Source organism: Mobula hypostoma, chromosome 22, assembly GCF_963921235.1.
Source record: "Mobula hypostoma chromosome 22, sMobHyp1.1, whole genome shotgun sequence".
In the NCBI taxonomy this organism is placed as follows: Eukaryota; Metazoa; Chordata; class Chondrichthyes; order Myliobatiformes; family Myliobatidae; genus Mobula; species Mobula hypostoma.
The window spans coordinates 1,048,883-1,069,897 of NC_086118.1; the positions used below are offsets into that span (position 1 = coordinate 1,048,883).

Below are 21,015 nucleotides of genomic sequence, written 5' to 3' on the forward strand. Positions count from 1 at the left end.
AGCCTGTCCAATCCCTTTAGGATTTTATATGTTTCAATCAGATCCCCCCTCAATCTTCTAAATTCCAACGAGTACAAGCCCAGTTCATCCAGTCTTTCTTCATATGAAAGTCCTGCCATCCCAGGAATCAATCTGGTGAACCTTCTTTGTACTCCCTCTATGGCAAGGATGTCTTTCCTCAGATTAGGGGACCAAAACTGCACACAATACTCCAGGTGTGGTCTCACCAAGGCCTTGTACAACTGCAGTAGTACCTCCCTGCTCCTGTACTCAAATCCTCTCACTATAAATGCCAGCATACCATTCGCCTTTTTCACTGCCTGCTGTACCTGCATGCCCACTTTCAATGACTGGTGTATAATGACACCCAGGTCTCATTGCACCTCCCCTTTTCCTAATCGGCCACCATTCAGATAATAATCTGTTTTCCTATTTTTGCCACCAAAGTGGATAACTTCACATTTATCCACATTAAATTGCATCTGCCATGAATTTGCCCACTCACCCAACCTATCCAAGTCACCCTGCATCCTCTTAGCATCCTCCTCACAGCTAACACTGCCACCCAGCTTCGTGTCATCCGCAAACTTGGAGATGCTGCATTTAATTCCCTCATCCAAGTCATTAATAAATATTGTAAACAACTGGGGTCCCAGCACTGAGCCTTGCGGTACCCCACTAGTCACCGCCTGCCATTCTGGAAAGGTCCCGTGAGAGGCTGGAAGTAAAATTCCATCTGCCATTTCTCTGCCTACTTTTCTAACTGATCTATACTGTGCTGAAACTGGAAGTAAAACCATCTGGCTTAAGTCACAGTCAAACCAATCAGTTGGTTGAATGTGCTTATTTTGGTTAAGATATCCAAGTGTGCATCTATCTGAACACTTACTAGGCAAAGCATTTGGGATTACTTGGGTCAGTGAGTTTAAAGGATTAGGACTGTGCATACTATTAGTAAAGAGGATTGTTGAATGTGATGGTACCTTTGGATTAAAGAAATTTAGTCAAGTAATCTTGTCTCCAGTTCTCTCACCCATGCAAATCCACAGAACCTATTGAATTGATAATACACAGTACAGACTCGCACTGAATGCCACAATGGAGAAGGAGAACTTGCTTCAATGCCAGATGTGGGTCTGGCGGATCATACATGAGCCAGTGCAGAAAGTTGATCCGTGGACCACACCAGTCAGACAAGCTAGTTATTGGCATAAACATAGACTAAGGATTAAAAATAAACAGAAAATGCTCATCAGAACAGAGAATGTTTCAGGTCAATGAATTTCATCGGAATTGGAAATGAGGGAAAAATAGTCTGTGATAGGCTAGGGGCCAAGATTGTTCAGTTTAAGATAGTGAAGTTTAAGAGACTACTGGACTCCTTCCTAACTCCCTAAACTTGTAGGCAGGAGAGGCGTAGAGGTCCTGAACACTGTCATTGGTACCAACATGTACCATGACCTCTGGCTGCCATACAAGCCCACAGATTTCCACAACATGACTACACCATCTCAGATCTTGCATTCTGCAAGTAACCTATTCCATTCTCCCAGTTTCTCTGGGTTCTTTGCTCAGATGAGACTTCCCACTCCATATTTGGTATTTACCCCCCCCCCCTTTGTGATCATCACTGGACAGATTTTCAGCAGCCCCTATTCCAGTGCTTATCTCTGCTGGCCTGATTCACCTCCCTCTATTTACACTTCCCTAGACAGATCGGGCAAGATTGACTATCATACTAACATTCACCAGTAGCTTTTGGGGCTCCTGTCAGCATTTGCAACATAGAACATAGAATAGTACAGCACAGTACAGGCCCTTCGGCCCACAATATTGTGCCGACCCTTAAACCCTGCCTCCCATATAAGCCCCCACCTTAAATTCCTCCATATACCTGTCCAGTAGTCTCTTAAACTTCACTATCTTAAACTGAACAATCTTGGTCCCTAGCCTATCACAGACTATTTTTCCCTCATTTCCAATTCCGATGAAATTCATTGACCTGAAACATTCTCTGTTCTGATGAGCATTTTCTGTTTATTTTTAATCCTTAGTCTATGTTTATGCCAATAACTAGCTTGTCTGACTGGTGTGGTCCACGGATCAACTTTCTGCACTGGCTCGTGTATGATCCGCCAGACCCACATCTGGCATTGAAGCAAGTTCTCCTTCTCCATTGTGGCATTCAGTGCGAGTCTGTACTGTGTATTATCAATTCAATAGGTTCTGTGGATTTGCATGGGTGAGAGAACTGGAGACAAGATTACTTGACTAAATTTCTTTAATCCAAAGGTACCATCACATTCAACAATCCTCTTTACTAATAGTATGCACAGTCCTAATCCTTTAAACTCACTGACCCAAGTAATCCCAAATGCTTTGCCTAGTAAGTGTTCAGATAGATGCACACTTGGATATCTTAACCAAAATAAGCACATTCAACCAACTGATTGGTTTGACTGTGACTTAAGCCAGATGGTTTTACTTCCAGTTTCTGGATATTATGTGATACAAAATCCAGTCGAGCGGTTAAGCTGTTGTCAATGTGCTTTTAACACGCTTTCTACATTTTACTGCAGGTTCTGTATCCACTGCTGGTTCAGTTCTAGTGCAAGTGTCCAAATAATTTCTGTTCTCAACTTATCCCAGTTGCAGGAGGCTGTGGTACAGCAATGGCCCAAAATCTCCTTGTCTTTTCTGCTTTCAGATAGACCAGAGGGCCTGATTTTTTTAAAATTTGTAACACTTATACCCTGAGCACTCCAATCTTTGTTCAGGGGGAAAGATTCCATTAAAATTCCCCGCATCCTCCTTATCGCAGTAGGTTTAGAGTCTCAGACATAGATAACGGGCCACAATGTTGAGTCAGTCTTTACACCTACTCTAAGATCAGTCTAACACTTCTCTTCCACTTGCTCTCTATCATCCATGTGCATTGAGTTTAATGCACTGTTTCCCAACCTTCTTCAGCCTAACACACCCCTAAAGCACTTGTATGACAGTATAGCCACATACTGTACCAGAAAAGCTGACATTTTGAAAAGCATTTTTGCTGCTTCATTCTGAATTTCAATAATTTCTTGCAAGCTCTCTTCCTGTTCTACTTTACAAAGAAATGGGTTAATTTCCCAGTATAGAATTTCCAGGTCATTCAAATCCTTAAATCAATTCTGAAGATCCTTCAGTGGCTGCAGGTATAAGCAGTACTCTTGCAAATCACCGTCTGTCAAAGATGGTGCCATACTTTCCATGCAGGGAAACTGAGAATATTCTTCTACCAATGTTTTGCTTGTATATTTCCAAGTTTCTGATGAAAGTGGACACCGCACTTTTTGCCTGGATTAAATAGAAATTCTTGCCCTGTTCTTTCATATTTAGAATGTTCATTTTGTCATACAGATTGTGAGGTATACCATATCTTCACATGAATGTTGTCTTGTTTCCCAAGCTCTTGTTGAATTTTTGCTCAGTCAACCAGTGTCAAAAAGATCAAAGAAACACTTTAAGCAGCAGCCTTTTTTTGACAGCTAATGCACTTCAGTGTGAAGAAGCAAGCATTCAAACTCTGCATCGTTATCTTGGCATAACTGGTGAAATATTGTGCTATTTAATGGATGAGCTTTAAGTCTGATAGATATCGCAAGAGTCATGCTTGGAAAAAGTCAGGTTTTTGGCTGCAAGTTGTTGAAGATGAATTGCACAATGGATTGCAAACGGACTTGGAACTTTTGTCATAAATGCCACTAAACTAGCATGGTGACCTGTCATATATGGCGCGCTCTATCTGTTGCACAAGAAATGTTCCTAATCAGACGACTACTATCCTCAATATATATATTGAGCTCATCGTAAATTGATTCTGATTTCTTTTCCGCTTTTTACAAAAGAGAATCTCTTAAAACTTTTCCATTTTTGAAAAACTGTATATACGCCATCAGCAATGACTTGTTGACTTCCACAACTGACTTTCCACAACTCCAGTTGTATCCCAAATAGTTTTTTGTAGCTCTGCACATAGTTGATACTCAATGTCTTTACTCATTTCATCAATACGACAAACTAGAGTTGTTACTCAGAGGTATTGATTTTTTTTTTTAAAAACTGGAATCCATTTTGTGAACAGTGGTGAGCTCTTCCGATACAGCAGGCATTATTAATCTTTCCACACTGCTGTCATTTTGGAAATATTATAATGAAGCAATGAGACCACTATCAAGGTCATTTTGTTTGGCTTTCTTGGGGAAATGACTTGAGTGTGCAACGCTTTTCAAGTGCTGCTTTCGTCTTCTGGAACAGTATTACCAGAAGTAGCTTTTTCAGGGTGTCTTTTATGGAAGTGTTCCTGCAATCTTAATGGTTTCATGGCTTTATTAGACAGTACAGTATTACAAGTAAGACACATGGGGCATCACTGATCCAACAGGAACGGAGTAAAACCATATTCCAGGTATGAAACATTGTATTGATGCACTTTCTGTAGTTTCTGTTTCTTAGCAGGATTAGAACCAAAGGCCTCACCGCCTTCAGACTCAGAGATGGCACCGTATGTATTTATCCATCATTAACAGGGTTAAATTAAAATTTTAAAAGAACTAGGAATGTCTATCAAATGTTCACAACGGCAGCGAGTTGACACAGATGGAACGAAGGTAGCAACATATGAAGGAGCAGTGAGGCAAAGATGAAGATGATCACAACAGTGAAAGAGAAACACACAAAATGCTGGTGAATGCAGCAGGCCAGGCAGCACCTATAGGAAGAGGTACAGTCGACATTTCAGGCCTTCCTGACTAAGGGTCTCAGCCCGAAACATCAACTGTACCTCTTCCTATAGATGCTGTCTGGCCTGCTGCGTTCACCAGCATTTTTTTGTTAGTTGCTTGAATTTCCAGCATCTTCAGATTTCCTCGTGTTTGCACAAATGAAAATTGTGTTGACAAGGATTTGTGATTGGAATCTGTTAGTCTGGAGAGAGCTGGTTGGTGTTCAGCAAACGACCTTTATACTAGTCTGGTTAGCACGATTGACCAATCATGTAGGGTCTCATTATCTCCAAAGATGGTTCTTGACCACACATGAAGAAAGTTCGCTTTGGACACCTCAATCCTCGGGTCAACAGGTTCACTGGCTCTATTTTACCGTTGGGTTATAGCCAGCACTGTATCATTGCACAGCCTGTTTTCTGTAGAGTTGTAGAGAAAGTTGAGTGGGTATATTTGACTTATCAACTGTTAAATTGCATGAACTCATTCTATGCCATGAGTTGAGATGAACTGTTGGACACCCTGGTTGCTAATTTATGTATCCCCATAATGTCTGTTCGGTTGGATAAGGTCAGATGAGATAGCCGAGTTTCAGACACGTTGTGAAGAGTGCTCACTGCCTGTACAGCTATGGTTCTTCCTGCTTCCTGTGTTCCAGCGGCTTTTTTTTTGATCAGGTCTCATGTCTCAAGTTGGGCACGTGGCCAAGTGGTTAAGGCATTCGTCTAGTGATTTGAAGGTCACTAGTTCGAGCTCGAGCCTCAGCTGTGGCGGCGTGTTTATGCCCTTGAGCAAGGCACTTAACCACACATTACTCTAGTCTGTGCGAGGAGTGGCGCCCCACACAGACTTCCAATCTGCGCCTTGTAAGGCATGAAAATGCCCGACGCAGGCCTCTCATGGTCTGTGGATGTTCCCTCCTCTCCCCATGTCTCAAGTTAGGGTGCTGCTTACTTCCAACCTCCCCCCCCCCACCCCCAAGATTCATGAATGCCCCCAGTGACTTCTATTTTCCCTAATGCCCCCTTAGGACAAGTAACCACCCCATGTTGGGAATCACTGCCCTGTGTAAAGAACTTGCCTATGACATCCCCCCCACCCTGATACTTTCCTCCAGTCACCATTGCATTAGCTGTCCACTGCATCTGTGCCTCTTATACACCTCTGTCATGTCGCTCCCTAACTTGGAGTTCTCACTGCTAGTGCCTTGTGAAGTACCAACATTTCACTATACCTGTAATCCCAAAGGATTTCCCAATTGAAGCTGATGGATCAGTGTGTTGCTATATTGTGGATGCTGTTGGTTTTTTCCTGTAGAATTCCCTCTGCATTGTCCTTCCTGAATGCTGTGTATTGCTTTCTCATTTTGCACTGCTATAATTAATGGTGTAACCATTCAAATGGTTTAATTAATAGGATTGAAAGTTTCCTAATTCAAGTAGAACTACAGATTCTCAGTCTAATTTTTGTTTTTCTTCTCCAGCTGAAACTGAAAACCAAATGGAAGCCCAGGGAAAGAGAGGAGAGTGTGTGCCCAGCCCAGTAGAGTCTGCTCAACCTGAATCATTAAGGCCCAAGAAAGTCCCACCTGGTGGAGTGTCTAGCCTTGTGCTGGGGTAAATCCACTGTTCACCTCATTATCTCAGCTGCAGACTGAATAAATGTTGATTTTATTGTAAACTTAAAATTTGAGCTTCACCATTTTGTATTGGCACTTTACATTTGAATGGTCCATAGGTGCTCTAAACATGAGGCCTGCTGGAAAAGGCACGCGTCATTTATTCCCTGTGATGTAAAGTACTGAGTGTTTGTTTTTCTTGTGACTTCAGACTTAATTCTGGCATTTTGGACTTTGTATTTGGATGTGATTTGTGATGCAAATAAAAAATATTCCAAATACAACTGCCTTCATCCTTCAGACCTTTGTGCACAAACTAAACAAGTGTGAGCATTGTCTTATTGTACTTGGGTGCATGCGGCAGGCAGTGGGTGCAGTTGGAGTAAGTTGTGGGTTTAATAGATAGATACTTAGATGTACTTTATTGATCCCGAGGGAAATTGGGTTTCGTTACAGCTGCACCAACCAAAAATAGAGCATAAATATAGCATTACAAAAACCACAAACAATCAAACTATGCAAACTATGCCAGATGGAAGTAAGTCCAGGACCAGCCTATTGGCTCGGTGTCTGACCCTCCACGGGAGGAGCTGCAAAGTTTGATGTGCACAGTCAGGAACAACCTCCAGTGACGGTTGTTCTAGTTGTGATGAGAGAATGGCCTACATGTAGGACTAATCAAAATAGGACATGCATGGTAAATGGTAGGGCATTGAAGAATGCTGTAGAACAGAGGGATCTAGGAATAATGATGCATAGTTCCCTCAAGGTGGAATCTCATGTGGATAGGGTGGTGAAGAAAGCTTTTGGTTTGCTGGCCTTTATAAGTCAGAGCATTGAGTATAGGAGTTGGGATGTAATGTTGAAATTGTACAAGGCATTGGTGAGGCCAAATTTGGAGTATTGTGTACAGTTTTGGTCACCAAATTATAGGAAAGATGTCAACCAAATAAGAGTACAGAGAAGGTTTACTAGAATGTTACCTGGGTTTCATCACCTAAATTTCAGAGAGGTTGAACAAGTTGGGTCTTTATTCTCTGGAATGTAGAAGGTTGAGGGGGGATTTGATAGAGGTATTTAAAATTATGAGGGGGATAGATAGAGTTGATGTGGATAGGCTTTTTCCATTGAGAGTGGGGGAGATACAAACAAGAGGACATGAGTTGAGAGTTAAAGGGCAAAAGTTTAGGGGTAACATGAGGGGAAACTTCTTTACTCAGAGTGGTAGCTGTGTGGAACGGGCTTCCAGCAGAAGTAGTTCAGGCAGGTTCGATGTTGTTGTTTAAAGTTAAATTGGATAGCTATATGGACAGGAAAGGAATGGAGGGTTATGGGCTGAATGCCGGTTGGTGGGACTAGATGAGAGTAAGAGTTCGGCATGGACTAGGAAGGCTGAGGTGGCCTGTTTCCGTGCTGTAATTTCTATATGGTTATAAGAATAGTGACTGGCATAGCACAATCATGTGTTGTTCTGGGGTAAAGAACTGAAACGTGATCCCGAGCACAGCGGACTCGTGAGTCCGTCCAAAAACTTCAAGCCTCCAACCAGCCCCTCTGACACAGTCTCTGCAAGCACTTTGACCCCGCCCCAGCCGCCAAGCAACAAGCAAAGCCAAGGACTCAGGGCCTTCTCCTCTGGAGATTCTGGATCACACAGTAGCAGCAGTAGCGAAGCAGACATTTCAGAAGTTTCACAGATGTTCCTCTGTGTTCTCACGTCCGTCTCCAGTCTCCATCAAATCAGGATTGTGCACAGCACCCTTCTTGACAAATAACAGACATCACCGCCGGAGTGGCCACTGTGTTGTGCCGTCATCTTCTCCTCCCACCTTTGTCGTTTCATTGTTCAAGAAAGGCTCTAAGAATAATTTGGGAATCTTGACGTTAGTAGTGGGTAAATTATTGGAAGGTATTCTAAGTGACAGGATATACAAGTACTTGGATGGATAGGCAGAACGTTCAAAAAGTTTGGATAGGTACATGGGAGGGTAGGCTATTGAGGGCTACGGTCAGGATGCAGGTTGATGGGACTAGGCAGAATAATTTGGCACAGACTAGATGGGCTGAAGGGCCTGTTTCTGTGCTGTAGTACTGTATGATACCATGACATTTAATAGCCACTGAAAATCCTATAAATTCCTTAACACCTTCATAAAGTACAATCTCTAACCGACCACATGCACCTCTAACTTTGGAAGTCTACAGCAGACAAAAATATGCAGAGGCTGCTGAACACGGATACCTGTTTCAGGCCAGTACCCCAAGTCAGAGTGCAAGATTAGAGGTATGATAAGAATGGTGTTTGGAGAGAGTAAGCAAATATGGATGGGGTCACATATGTCAAAACCTACCTTTGCTCAACAGAGAGGGCTCTATAGAAGCCTGACTTGATACTTGTGTAAGATAATGAGGCAGTGGTTGATGGGAAAAGATCAGGAACCATTTCAGGAATAAATAATAAATTCTTCGGTTTGGATACTGGTGCAAGAGGAAACTTGTTGAATGAGAATAACCTACTTGAGTTCCTGAAGATAAACCATTCCTGAATATTTGCGAAGTATGATTGAAATATTCAACTAGTCTAACCACAGATATACTACAAACTTATGGACATGTGAGCAGAGATCCCCCACATTTCTGACCCACCTGTACCTGGTGTGAAAGTGGTCAATGATTATTACAGAACGTAACAAATGGCAAATAAAGTGATGTAACTATCACTGTTATGTGTTCACATGTATAAGAATTTGGACCTTACACTCAGAAGTTAAATCCTTTCAGCGTCAGGATTTAGGTTAAGACAACACTACTAATTTTTTCTGTATCTGAAATGATATTGCCTTCCTCACAGGATCTCCTGGTGCTTTGAGCGGCATCTCTTCTACCTACTTGCCAGGATACGATAAACAATCACAGGAGCATGAAACCACAATCTGCGTCGGGTTTCACCATTGTAGAGGAGGCCGCTCCCAGAGCACCGGATGCAATAAGCGATAGACTGCTTCGTCGAGCACCTCCACTCTGTCTGCCAAAACAGACAGGATCTCCCAGTAGCCACCCACTTCAACTCTGCTTCCCACTCCCATTCAGATATGTCCATACATGGTCTCCTCTACTGCCATGATGAGGCTAAACTCAGGTTGGAGGAGCAACACCTCAGATACTGTCGAGGTAGTCTCCAGTCCCTTGGTATGAACATAGAATTCTCCAACTTCCAGTAATTCCCTCCCCCTATCCCTATTTCACTCTGCCCCCCCCGTCCTCCAGCTGCCTACCACCTCCCTCATGGTTCCGCCACCTTCTACTACCCATTGTGTTTTCCCCTATTCCTTCTTCACCTTTCCTGCCTATCACCTCCCTGCCTCCCCTCCCCCGCCCCTTTATCTTTCCCCTTACTGGTTTTTCACCTGGAACCTACCAGCCTTCTCCTTCCCAGCCTCCCCCCACCTTCTTTATAGGGCCTCTGCCCCTTCCCTCTTCAGTCCTGACGAAGGGTTCCGGCCCAAAATGTCGACCGATCGTTTCCACGGATGCTGCCCCACCTGCTGAGTTCCTCCAGCGTGTTGTGAGTGTTGCTTTGACCCCAGTATCTGCAGATTATTTTGTATTTAAAATAACATGCTCGATAACTTCAAGGATAAAGATCAGATGACACAGTGTGGTTGACCTCAAAGGAATGAGAATGCTCCATGCTTAGCTGGTCGAAGACTGTATCCATTTACTGAGGCTTGAAGAAGCTTGTTTTTTATATTTCCATATATAAAATCATTGCTGACCTGTTTGATATATCTGCATTTATATTACTGTATTGCGTAGTTACTAATAAATAGTATTAGTGAATAACAATACCAGACTCCAAAGTGTTTTTGGATTTGGATACCCAATTTCCCTCGGGATCAATAAAGTATATCTATCTTTTCCATTTCTGCTGGTTCTTTAACCCGTCATGGGGTACGTGACAGTGGGATGAGGTGAAGTGTACACGGTGGTAATGAATATAACTGAAGGTGTTATATTTGAATGGACACAGTATACAGAATAAGGTAGATGATCTTGTAGCACAGTTAGAAATTGGCAGGTATGACGTTGTGGGCGTCACTGAGATGTGGTTGAAAAAAGAGAATAGTTTTGAGCTTAACATCCAAGAATACACCCTGTATCAAAAGGACAGGCAAGTAGGCGGGGGTGGGGTGTTGTGGCTCTGTTGGTTAAAAAATAAAACCTTTTTAAAAAGATAATGGCAGAATAGCAACGGCTGGAGCTTCTGGGGCAATTCGGAAGGTGCAGGATAGACACATCCCAAAGATGAAGTAGTATTCCAAAAGGACAATGAGGCAGCTGTGGGTGGCAGCATAAAAGCAAAAGAGAGGGCATATAATATAGCAAAAATCAGTAGGAAGTTAGGGAATTGGGAAGCTTTTAAAAACCAACAGAAAGCAACTAAAAAAAAACATGAAACGATGAAATATGAAGGTAAACTAGCCAAAAATATCAAAGAGGACACCAAAAGATTTTCCCGATATTATAAAAAGTATATAAAAGGGCAAGAGTGGATATTGGACTGCTGGAAAATGACACCACAGAGATAGTAATAAGGGATAGAGAAATACTGACAAACTTAATAAGCATTTTGCTTCAGACTTCACTGTGGAAGACACTAGCAGTATGCCAGAAAGTGTCAGGGGACAGGAGTGAGTGTAGATGCTGTTACTAATGAGAAGGTGCTTGGCAATCAAACTTCTGAACGAAGTAGCTGAAGGGATTGTGGAAGCATTAGTAATGATCTTTATAGAATATCTAGATTCCAGAATGGTTCCAGAGGACAGGAATATTGCCAGTGTTACTCCACTCTTTAAGAAGGGAGGGAGGTAGAAGAAAGGAATTTATAAGCCAGTTAGCTTGCTTTCAGTAGTTGGGAAGATACTAGCATTAACAGAAGATAGACTGGCAGAAGGCAAAGAATGGAAATTTGCAGATGATACCAAGATAGGTGGAGGGGCAGGTAATGTTAAGGAAGCAGGGAGTCTGCAGAAAGACTTGGACAGATTAGATGGGCAAAGAAATGGCAGATGGAATAGTGCGCAGGGAAGAGTATGGTCTTGTACTTTGGTAGAAAGAATAAAGGCTCAGATAATTTCCTAAACAGGAAGCACATTCAGAAATTGGAGATACAAAGGGATTTGGGAGTCCTAGAACAGGATCCCTAAACTTTAGGACAAGGGATCCCAACCTGCAGTCCATGGACCCATTGCTTAATGGTATTGGTCCATGACATTATAAAGGTTGGGAACACCTGCCCTAAAAGTCAATTTGCAGGTTGAGTCAGTCATTAGTAAGGATGGCAAACGCAATGGTAGTATTCATTTGCAAAGGACTAGAATGGGATGTGATGCTAATGCTTTAAACGCATTGGTAAGACCACAGTTGGCATATTATGAGCAGTTTTGGGCTGATTATCTAAGAAAAGATGTGCTGGCATTGGAGGGGGTCTAGAGGATGTTCATGAGAATGACTCTGGGAATGAAAGTGTTAACGTATGTGGAAATATATCTGTAACCCCAAAGTCTTTATGAATTTGTGACTTTTGTTAAATGTATTGTGTCATAAAGGAACCTTTGTGATCACAGAGTGCTTTGCTGGTTTGGATGGAGGCTTACAAGCAGTCTGTGTGTTTTTATGAAAGCGGGTATATTTATAATAAAGAATGTTTTGACTACAGAGAAAAACAAGACACAGCTCTCATGGGGGGGATAAGCCTTAAAAGAAAAATGGACTGATTAAAGAACAAATGCATGGATCCAGATAACAGAGGAATGCCGTAATGGGATGGAGCCACCTAATTACTTATCTCTGTAAAAATATAAAAGTGGGTTTTTTTGAGCTATAGGATTAAGCTACCAACTTAATGTATGGAAATAGATCTTCCCTCGCAAGTAAATATTATGTGCTAATAATTTGATTCACTCTGAATTTGTTGTGGTTTTTTGAAAAAACTATTTTAGGAGACCCAGCTGAACTGTGCGTGATACATATGAGGAGTGTTTGATGGCTCTGGGCCAGTACTTGCCCAGGGATCTCATTGAAATCTACCAAATATTGAGCCGAGACAGAGTAGACATGGAGAGAACGTTTCCTGTAGTGGTTGAGTCTAGGACCAGGGGCACAGATTCAGAAGAGGGATGTCCATGTAGAGTGGAGATGAGGAGGAATTTCTTTAGCCAGCGAGTGTTGAATGTTTGGAATTCATTGCCATGGACAGCTGTGGAGGCCAAGTCACTGAGTATATTTAAGGCAGAGGGTGATAGGTTCTTGGTTAATCAGGGTGTCAAAGCTGCCGTGATGAAATGGTGGAGCAGACTTGATGAGCTGAGTAGCCTAATTCTGCTCCTATGTCTTATGATCACATTTTCAAACTAAATATGCAATGTGCAGTCAGAATGCTCCCTCTGGTAATCTTGGACAGCCAAAATGCATTTCCTCATCTCTGTCCATGGCTCAGTTAATAGTTGTCCGGGTTCTCATTGAATTGGATTGGATTGTCCCTTGACTGGAGGCCTCCCAAGTACAATAACACCCAGTATTTCCGGTCAGACGCCAGCATCAGGACCCAGAGCATCTTCTGCACATTATGGTTTTTAAAATGTATTCAGTCTACGCCAGATCGCTGACAAAGCCAATAATTCCCACCCCTAACTGCCCATAAAGGTGTCCCTGGGTTGCTTTCTTAACCAAAGTCATTCAGGCCATTAAGTGTGCGATGACTGTGGGAGACAATGCAGTTGTGTTTTTCCTGTATTATTGAAACATACCATCGTATGAGGCAGTGTGTCCTAAGCTAAACACACATTGTGAGAATCACTGGATCTTGCCTTAAATCCTTACCACACTAGTATTAAAACAAATAAAATCATCTGTTTATTTCATCTAAATTTAGAATCCTTCCTGATTTTGAACACCTCTGAATAGATGGCACATTAGAAAAGTGACATTAGTAGAGAAAGTGAATGCACAGCCAAACAATGGATTCAATACAGGTCAGTGCTTGCACCCAAAAGTTGAATCAAGGTACATTTGCACTGTGAAGGATTGGCATTGCTGATTCATGGAGATTTAAGAAACCATTTACGAAGATTAAAACGTTGTGGGCAGGTGCAAATGTGAAGAAAAATGCCCAGTGCAATGGTGACATTTCCCGGGCACTTCAATGGGAGCTGAAACTTCCTTTACAGCTTCTCACTTCCCGTGGACTATTATCTCCCTGGGATATCTCTGCTGTGTTTGTAAAGAGTTAAAAAAAAATTAAACAGGTCATTAAGAGCCTCAGAGGTAGGCCTGGTGTCAGTCACTCCTCATATGTTAGTGTCACTGTCACCTCCTTCCTCGAGCACAGCGTCCATCCTCCAGCCAGGGACGCTGGTCACTCTTTGCACCTGGCAGTGCCCCAGCCCATGGTCTGCCACAGAGCACTCCCCACACTAGACAACAAATCGCCCCTCCCCTCAGCACATACATGATGCCAGAGTCACCATACAACCCCAACCAACCCAGGCCATCTGGGGCAGACATGGTCAGTCCATAGGGGGGGTATTTGCACCAAGATAACTGCACAGTGTACACTTTAAACACCAAGCTGGAGAGATTGCACCATTCTTTCCAGCTCGAATTGCTAAGTTCGGAGCTCCATCTGTACTACATCTCACCACCATCTGTAGTGGGCAAAGGCTCGATTAGCCTCTGCCATTTTGTGAAGGTCATGTTTCCGTTTGATCACATTCCCCTCATTTTTAAAGGCAGCAAGCAGTTCCTGGGATAACTTCTCGTGCATGTGAGTTCGTCGGTGCCGATTGTCACGGCACTCTGTAATTAACCATTTCATGGCCAGAAAACGACGGCGATTGTCCTTAAGCGGTGTCGGAACCTGCAACAGGAAATAACCCAGGGAATAAAATTAACAAACCATGTCCAATCCAATAAACCAGTGTTAAACATGCAGCACGGTAGTGGTGCGGTTAGCACAATGCTTTGGTGTTTATGTGTCCTCCCTGTGACCGGGTGCTCTGGTTTCCTCCCACCTTCAAAAGATGTATGGGTTAGTAAGCTATCAGCAAGCTACGTTGGTGCCAGAAGTGTGTCCCCAGCTCATTGCTGGACTGGGTTACACAAACGGGCACGTGACAAATAAAGCTAATCTTATATTGGGGGACATCTCACTGGTAGGCTCATTTACCATCTACCATCTCAGATGTGGCTAAGGTCTGAGGTTACATATCTGATGAGAAAGTGTACTACTGGGGTACACTGGACACCAGTTATTCTTTCAACAACATCACCAGCAAACAGGATGCTGGAAACACCTAGCAAGACAGGCAGCCTCTGGGGAGAGAAGAAAACAGAGTTAATGACCTTTGATTAGAACCTGGAATAGTTGCAGGGAAGGAGGAGGGACGGCAAGAACAAAGGGAATATCTATGGTAGGTTGGAGACCAAGGGTAATGGAGTGATGCAGTTGGGGTGGTGCTGGCTGTGAGAGAGTGGTGAAGGCTTGTTAATATCAGGTGTAAATAGAGAAATCAATAAGGACAGAGTCAAAGAAGAAAATGCTAACGCCACCCCTTTCCAATCAGGTTTCATTTTTCTAGTTTCTTTTGCTTCTGATGAAAGGTCACCAACCAAACATTAACCACTTCTCTCCCATTCCAAATTTTCAGCACCTGCTATGTTTGCTTTTAAACATTGAAATGATAAAACTGGTGACCATGATATGTTCTGTCGGGGTGCACTTGAGTCCGACATCTTGGTGCTCAACAGCTGCAGCATTTGACCCAACTCACCCAGCACTGGCAATGGTATACTGTGGTAAAGTTTGCTGCTCCTGCTGCAGGAGCCGGGATTCACAGCATCCCTAGTGTGATAATAAGGTTAGAGACCCACTTGCTTGGACTAGTGGGTGAAGCAGTGTAGATGAGTGGCAAACCTTTTTGAGAACATGTGCACCATCTTTAAGTGCTCTAAAAAAATTCTCTCACAAACCACAGTAATTTTGAACAGCGATTATTATTAATGAATTAGTAACAATAATTATGGACTTGGAGGAAAAGGGATCCAAGTAACAGACACAAAATGCTGGAGGAACTCAGCAGGCCAGGCAGCATTTATGGAAAAGAGTACAGTCAACATTTCGGGCCGAGATCCTTCAGCAGGACTGGAGGAGGGTCTCAGTCTGAAATGCTGACTGTACTCTTTTCCATAGATTCTGCCTGACCCGCTGAGTTCCTCCAGGTGTCTCTCTGTTCCCCCCCCCCCCCGGGTGTCTCTATCCCTCCGTGTGTGTGGGGGGCTTGGATTTCTAGCATCAGCAGATTTTCTCGTTTGTGAGGAAAAAGAATAATCCTGTTGTTTATTTGCATTCATTATTATTTAAAAAAAATGAGGGGTTGAAATAAATGAAACATTTCAGAAAACCTACTCAAAAACTATTAAACTTTTAAAAGGGCAATCGAAAAAAAATATCATCTTGAAATGGTATTGCCATTTACTATCCAAATATTGATGTATTCATCAGGTCTGTGAGGATTTCAACCATCCAATGTCATGTGTTCTCACAACCATCCAGGCACGAGATGCTTCCTGTGAAAACATACCACAGGTCCCGGGTTGTAAAAATCCCCCATTTCATCTTTAATCATCATTATGGGTTTTAAATTATGGGCAGGGTTTAAAGAATCGAGGGGTGATAGTGCATGTCGTGTACCAACAAAATCTTTGTGCATGCATCCTTGGGCACATGTGCCATAGATTCCTTACCCCATGTACTAGAGTTTCCGCTAATTCTATTTGTTGGCAGCCACTTTGTAGTAATAGTCTCTGATTCCAACACGAACAGTAACTACCCTTCAAAAGTATGCATGCAGTTCTAATGTGCACTGGATTGTGAGAGATATCTTCTCTTTCACTGATTTTGTTTTCAATAGATTAATGCAACCTTTACACCTCCGCAGGTTCCTGTTTCAGGACTTATGGAGAGGCAGGGACTGTGTGGTCAGGTTTGTCTACATGTTACAAGGCTGGTAGGCACAAACCTACGTAAATCTTATATCGACACATTACACAAGTGTCTGTACAAGTTGAATGAATGCATACCGATACACACATCTGTTCTAATAATATACAAAAATGTACGTCGAGAGGCTGGAGTGACTATGAGCAATGGTTATCACATGTTTACATACTAGTACACAAACAGGCAGATGTGCATATACTCAGGGCTGAAGTACATATAAATGATGGCCAAAGCCACCTAAAATGAACAAATTACAGATGTGTGCTCACAGAAGCAGTATAACAGACTAGTGGTCTGTATTTACACCTGTTTATGTGCATCTACACAGAAACACGCCTTTTATAACAGACTAGTGGTCTGTATTTACACCTGTTTATGTGCATCTACACAGAAACACGCCTTTTATGCATGCTTTGAAAGGGAGAGTAAAGCTACACCTGTGAAACCCTGCGATCTACGTCTGAGGTCAACAGCAGAACATCTTTCAGAAGGTGAGTCCTTGCAAAGTATCAGGCCCCGATGGTGTAACTGGAAGAGCACTGAAAACCTGTGCCAACCAGCTGATGGGAGGTGTCCAAGGCCACCTTCAATCTCTCCCTGTTGCAGTTGGAGTTTCCCACCTGCCTCAAAAGGGTGACAATCATGCCGATGCCCAGGAGGCAGGGTGAGCTGCCTGAATGACCATGGCCCAACTGGACTTGCATCGACTCTGGGTAAGCACTTCGAGAGGTTTGTCATGGCTAGAATTAGCTCCTTTTCAAGGACCTGCACCTGCTACAAATTGAATCTACTGTAGACCTACTGTGGCGGTACAGAAGATACAATCTCACTGGCTCTCCACTAGGCCCTGGATCACCTGCACAACAGCAATAGCTACGTTAGACTGCTGTTTATTGATTACAGCTCAGTGTTCAACACCATTGCACCCCCAGTACTAATAAACAAGGTTTAAAAGCTGGGTCTCTGCAACCAGATCATTGGGAGACCAATCAGTGCAAATCAGAAATAACATTTCCTCGCTGACAATCAACACCAGCACACTTCAAAGATGCGTGCTTAGTCCGCTGCTCTATTCTCTCTACGCCCATGACTGTGTGGTTCAAACACATCTAGAAATGTGTTGATGACGCAACCGTTGTTGGCAGAACCTCAGATGGTGAAGAGGAGCCGTACAGGAGTGAGAGGGTGCTTGAGTGCTCTTGCAACAATAACCTTGCACTCAATGTCAATATTTGATTGTGCCTTCAGGAAGGGCAGTTCAAGGGAACACACACCAGTCCTCACCGAGGAGTCAGCAATGGAAAGGGTGAGCAGTGTCAACATCCCTGAAGATCTACCCCTGGCCCAACATATTGATGCAATTACAAAGCCGGCACATCAGCAGCTACATTTCATCAGGATTTGAGACGTCACCAAAGATTCCAGCAAATTTTCACAGATGTTCAGTGGAGAGCATTCTGACTGGTTGCATCGCCGTCTGGTACAGAGAATCAGAAAAGGCTGCAAAGCTAGCTCCATCATGGGCTCTCCCCTCCTCAGCATCGGGGGCATCCCCAAAAAGGAGGCAACCAGACGGCATCACCCAGGACAAGCCCTCATCTCATCCCATCAGGGAGGAGGCACAGGAAGTTGACAAGCCCTCATCTCATTGCTACCATTTGGGAGCAGGTATAGGAACCTGAAGACACACTCTCAACATTTGAGCAACAGCTTCTTCCCCTCTGTCATCAGATTTCCAAATGGAAAATGAAACAACTCATGAACACTTTCTGCTCAGTTTTGCACTAATTAATTTAATTGCTTTTTTTAAATATACGTGCACATTCCTTTATCCGAAATTCTGAAATCCAAAAAGCTCTGAAAACCTAAGTTTTTTTTTGCCGTCATCTGACGTCACTCAGATGTGATGTGGCAGCACTAGCAGAGGTCGCCAGACGTCAGTTGTGGCTCAGCGCTCGCACTGGTTACACGTGTTCGCTGATATTTTGTGTTCATTGTTGACTTTGTGTTTAATTTCACTGTGAAAATGTCAAAAAGAGCTGCAGATACCCTTCTGGGTAACAATGAGAAAAGAGAAGGAAGCATCTATCATTATCAATAACGCAGAAAGTGGAGTTATTGCAGAAGCTTGATTGTGGTGTGTCTGTGCGGCATCTTACTAAAGAAAATAGTGTCGGAACTACCACTGTATATGATTTAAAGAAACAGAAAGACAAGTTACTGAAGTTTTATAGTGACAGTGACGTTCTACTTATTCCAATAAGTCATTTACCATGTGTTTGATTAGCTTTGTTTGAAGCTGTATATTTTTGTTTCATTGAATGTTTTTGTTCGAAATAAAATTTTTTCTTGTCATCATTCCCTGAACAATACAGTATAACTATTTACATTGCATTTACATTGTATTAGGTATTACAAGTAATCTAGAGATGATTTAAAGTATACGGGAGGATGTGCGTAGGTCTGGTGTGCCGCCGGGTCCTAAAGTCCACCGCACTGAGACAGGTTAAATAAGGGACTTGAGCAGATGTGTTTTTTGGTATGGGGCGGGGGTGCGGATCTGAAATACGGACAATTCTGAAGTCCGAAATGCAACTGGCCCCTAAGATTTCGGATAAGGGATTGTGGACCTGTACATATTTCTTATTGTAATTTAGCATTTTTAATATATTGTATGCACTGCTGTTGCAAAACAAATTTCACGAGATATGTCAGTGATATTAAACTGGAATCTGAAATATACTTGTGGAAGTTGTATCCATGTGCACATACAAAAAAGTTACATAGATGACCACGTGTAGTTATGCATAAATACACCCCAGTATATATCGATAAACATTTCATAAACTTGTGCTCAGGTGCATTTCTACAAGTCATACGCATACAATTGTACACATTTGTGTTAATGGTGTGTGCACATACATACACACTGGTATACGGACATGCATCAGCTCAGAGAAACGTGAAGCCATGCCACTCAGCATCATAAAGCACAGAATAGAACAACACGGGATCATGCCCTCCAGCCTTCAAGGTTGCACAATCTAAACAAACACCTAGGTGTTTCCAGGTGAGGCGACACTTCACCTGTGAGTCGGCTGGGGTGATATACTGCGTCCGGTGCTCCCGATGTGGCCTTCTATATATTGGCGAGACCCGATGCAGACTGGGAGACCGCTTTGCTGAACACCTACGCTCTGTCTGCCAGAGAAAGCAGGATCTCCCAGTGGCCACACATTTTAATTCCACATCCCATTCCCATTCTGATATGTCTATCCACGGCCTCCTCTACTGTAAAGATGAAGCCACACTCAGGTTGGAGGAACAACACCTTATATTCCGTCTGGGTAGCCTCCAACCTGATGGCATGAACATCGACTTCTCTAACTTCCGCTAATGCCCCACCTCCCCCTCGTACCCCATCTGTTATTTATTTTTATACACACATTCTTTCTCTCTCTCCTTTTTCTCCCTCTGTCCCTCTGACTATACCCCTTGCCCATCCCCTGGGTCCCCCCCCCCGCTTGTCTTTCTCCCTGGGCCTCCTGTCCCATGATCCTCTCATATCACCTTTGCCCATCACCTGTCCAGCTCTTGGCTCCATCCCTCCCCCTCCCACTTTCAAATCTCTTACTAGCTCTTCCTTCAGTTAGTCCTGACGAAGGGTCTCAGCCTGAAACGTCGACTGTACCTCTTCCTAGAGATGCTGCCTGGCCTGCTGCGTTCACCAGCAACTTTGATGTGTTTTGCTTGAATTTCCAGCATCTGCAGAATTCCTGTTGTTTGCGTTTTTAAACACCTAATTAATTCCTTTTGCTTATACAAGGTCCATATCCCTCCTTCCTCTGCACATTCATGTACCTAACAACATCTTGAATACCTCTATCATATTTGCCTCCACTACAACCTCTGGCAGCACATTCCAGGCATCACCATTTTTCATGTAAAAGCAAAACATGTCCCACATACCTACTTTGAACATTTCTCTCTCACCTTAAGTGCATGCCCTCTAGTATTCGACATTTTGATACTGTGAAAGAAGATACCACCTGGCTATAAGACCACAAGATATAGGAGAAGTAGGCCATTCAGCCCATCGAGTCTGCTCCGCCATTCAATCATGGGCTGATCTAATTCTTCCAGACATCCCCACTCCCCTGCCTTCTCCCCATACCCTTTGATGCTGTGGCTAATCAAGAACCTACATCTCTGCCTTAAATGCACCCAATGACAGCCTCCACAGCCACTCGTGGCAACAAATTCCACAGATTTACCACCCTCTGACTAAAGTAATTTCTCCTCATCCCTGTTCTAAATGGACGTCCTTCAATCCTGAAGTTGTGCCCTCTTGTCTTAGATTTCGCTACCATGGGAAATAACTTTGCCATATATAATCTGTTCAGGCCTTTTTAACATTTGGAATGTTTCTATGAGATCCCCCCCCGCCGCATTCTCCTAAACTCCAGGGAATACAGCCCAAGAGCTGCCAGACGTTCCTCATATGGTAACCCTTTCATTCCTGGAATCATTCTCGCGAATTTTCTCTAAACTCTCTCCAATGTCAGCATATCCTT

At 43.1% G+C, this 21,015-nt stretch overlaps 2 protein-coding genes across 3 annotated transcripts in view; one reads left to right on the forward strand and one right to left on the reverse strand.

The window, feature by feature from the left end:
* jpt1b (Jupiter microtubule associated homolog 1b) overlaps positions 1 to 6,636 on the forward strand; it is a 78,798-nt gene extending 72,162 nt beyond the window's left edge. The window contains exon 5 of the mRNA XM_063030848.1: positions 6,247 to 6,636. Coding sequence (XP_062886918.1) covers positions 6,247 to 6,383 — 137 coding nt within the window. The 3' untranslated portion in view covers positions 6,384 to 6,636. The remainder of the gene's footprint in view (positions 1 to 6,246) is intronic.
* A 152-nt stretch (positions 6,637 to 6,788) lies between these two features.
* mrps7 (mitochondrial ribosomal protein S7) overlaps positions 6,789 to 21,015 on the reverse strand; it is a 33,936-nt gene continuing 19,709 nt past the window's right edge. The window contains exons 5-6 of one of the 2 annotated variants that reach the window (XM_063030846.1): positions 14,082 to 14,299; positions 6,789 to 8,239 (exon numbers count right to left, since the gene is read on the reverse strand). In XM_063030846.1, coding sequence (XP_062886916.1) covers position 8,239; positions 14,082 to 14,299 — 219 coding nt within the window. In that variant the 3' untranslated portion in view covers positions 6,789 to 8,238. Of the gene's footprint in view, positions 8,240 to 9,820; positions 14,300 to 21,015 lie in introns of those variants that run through there. The other variant, XM_063030845.1, reaches the window with a different exon arrangement.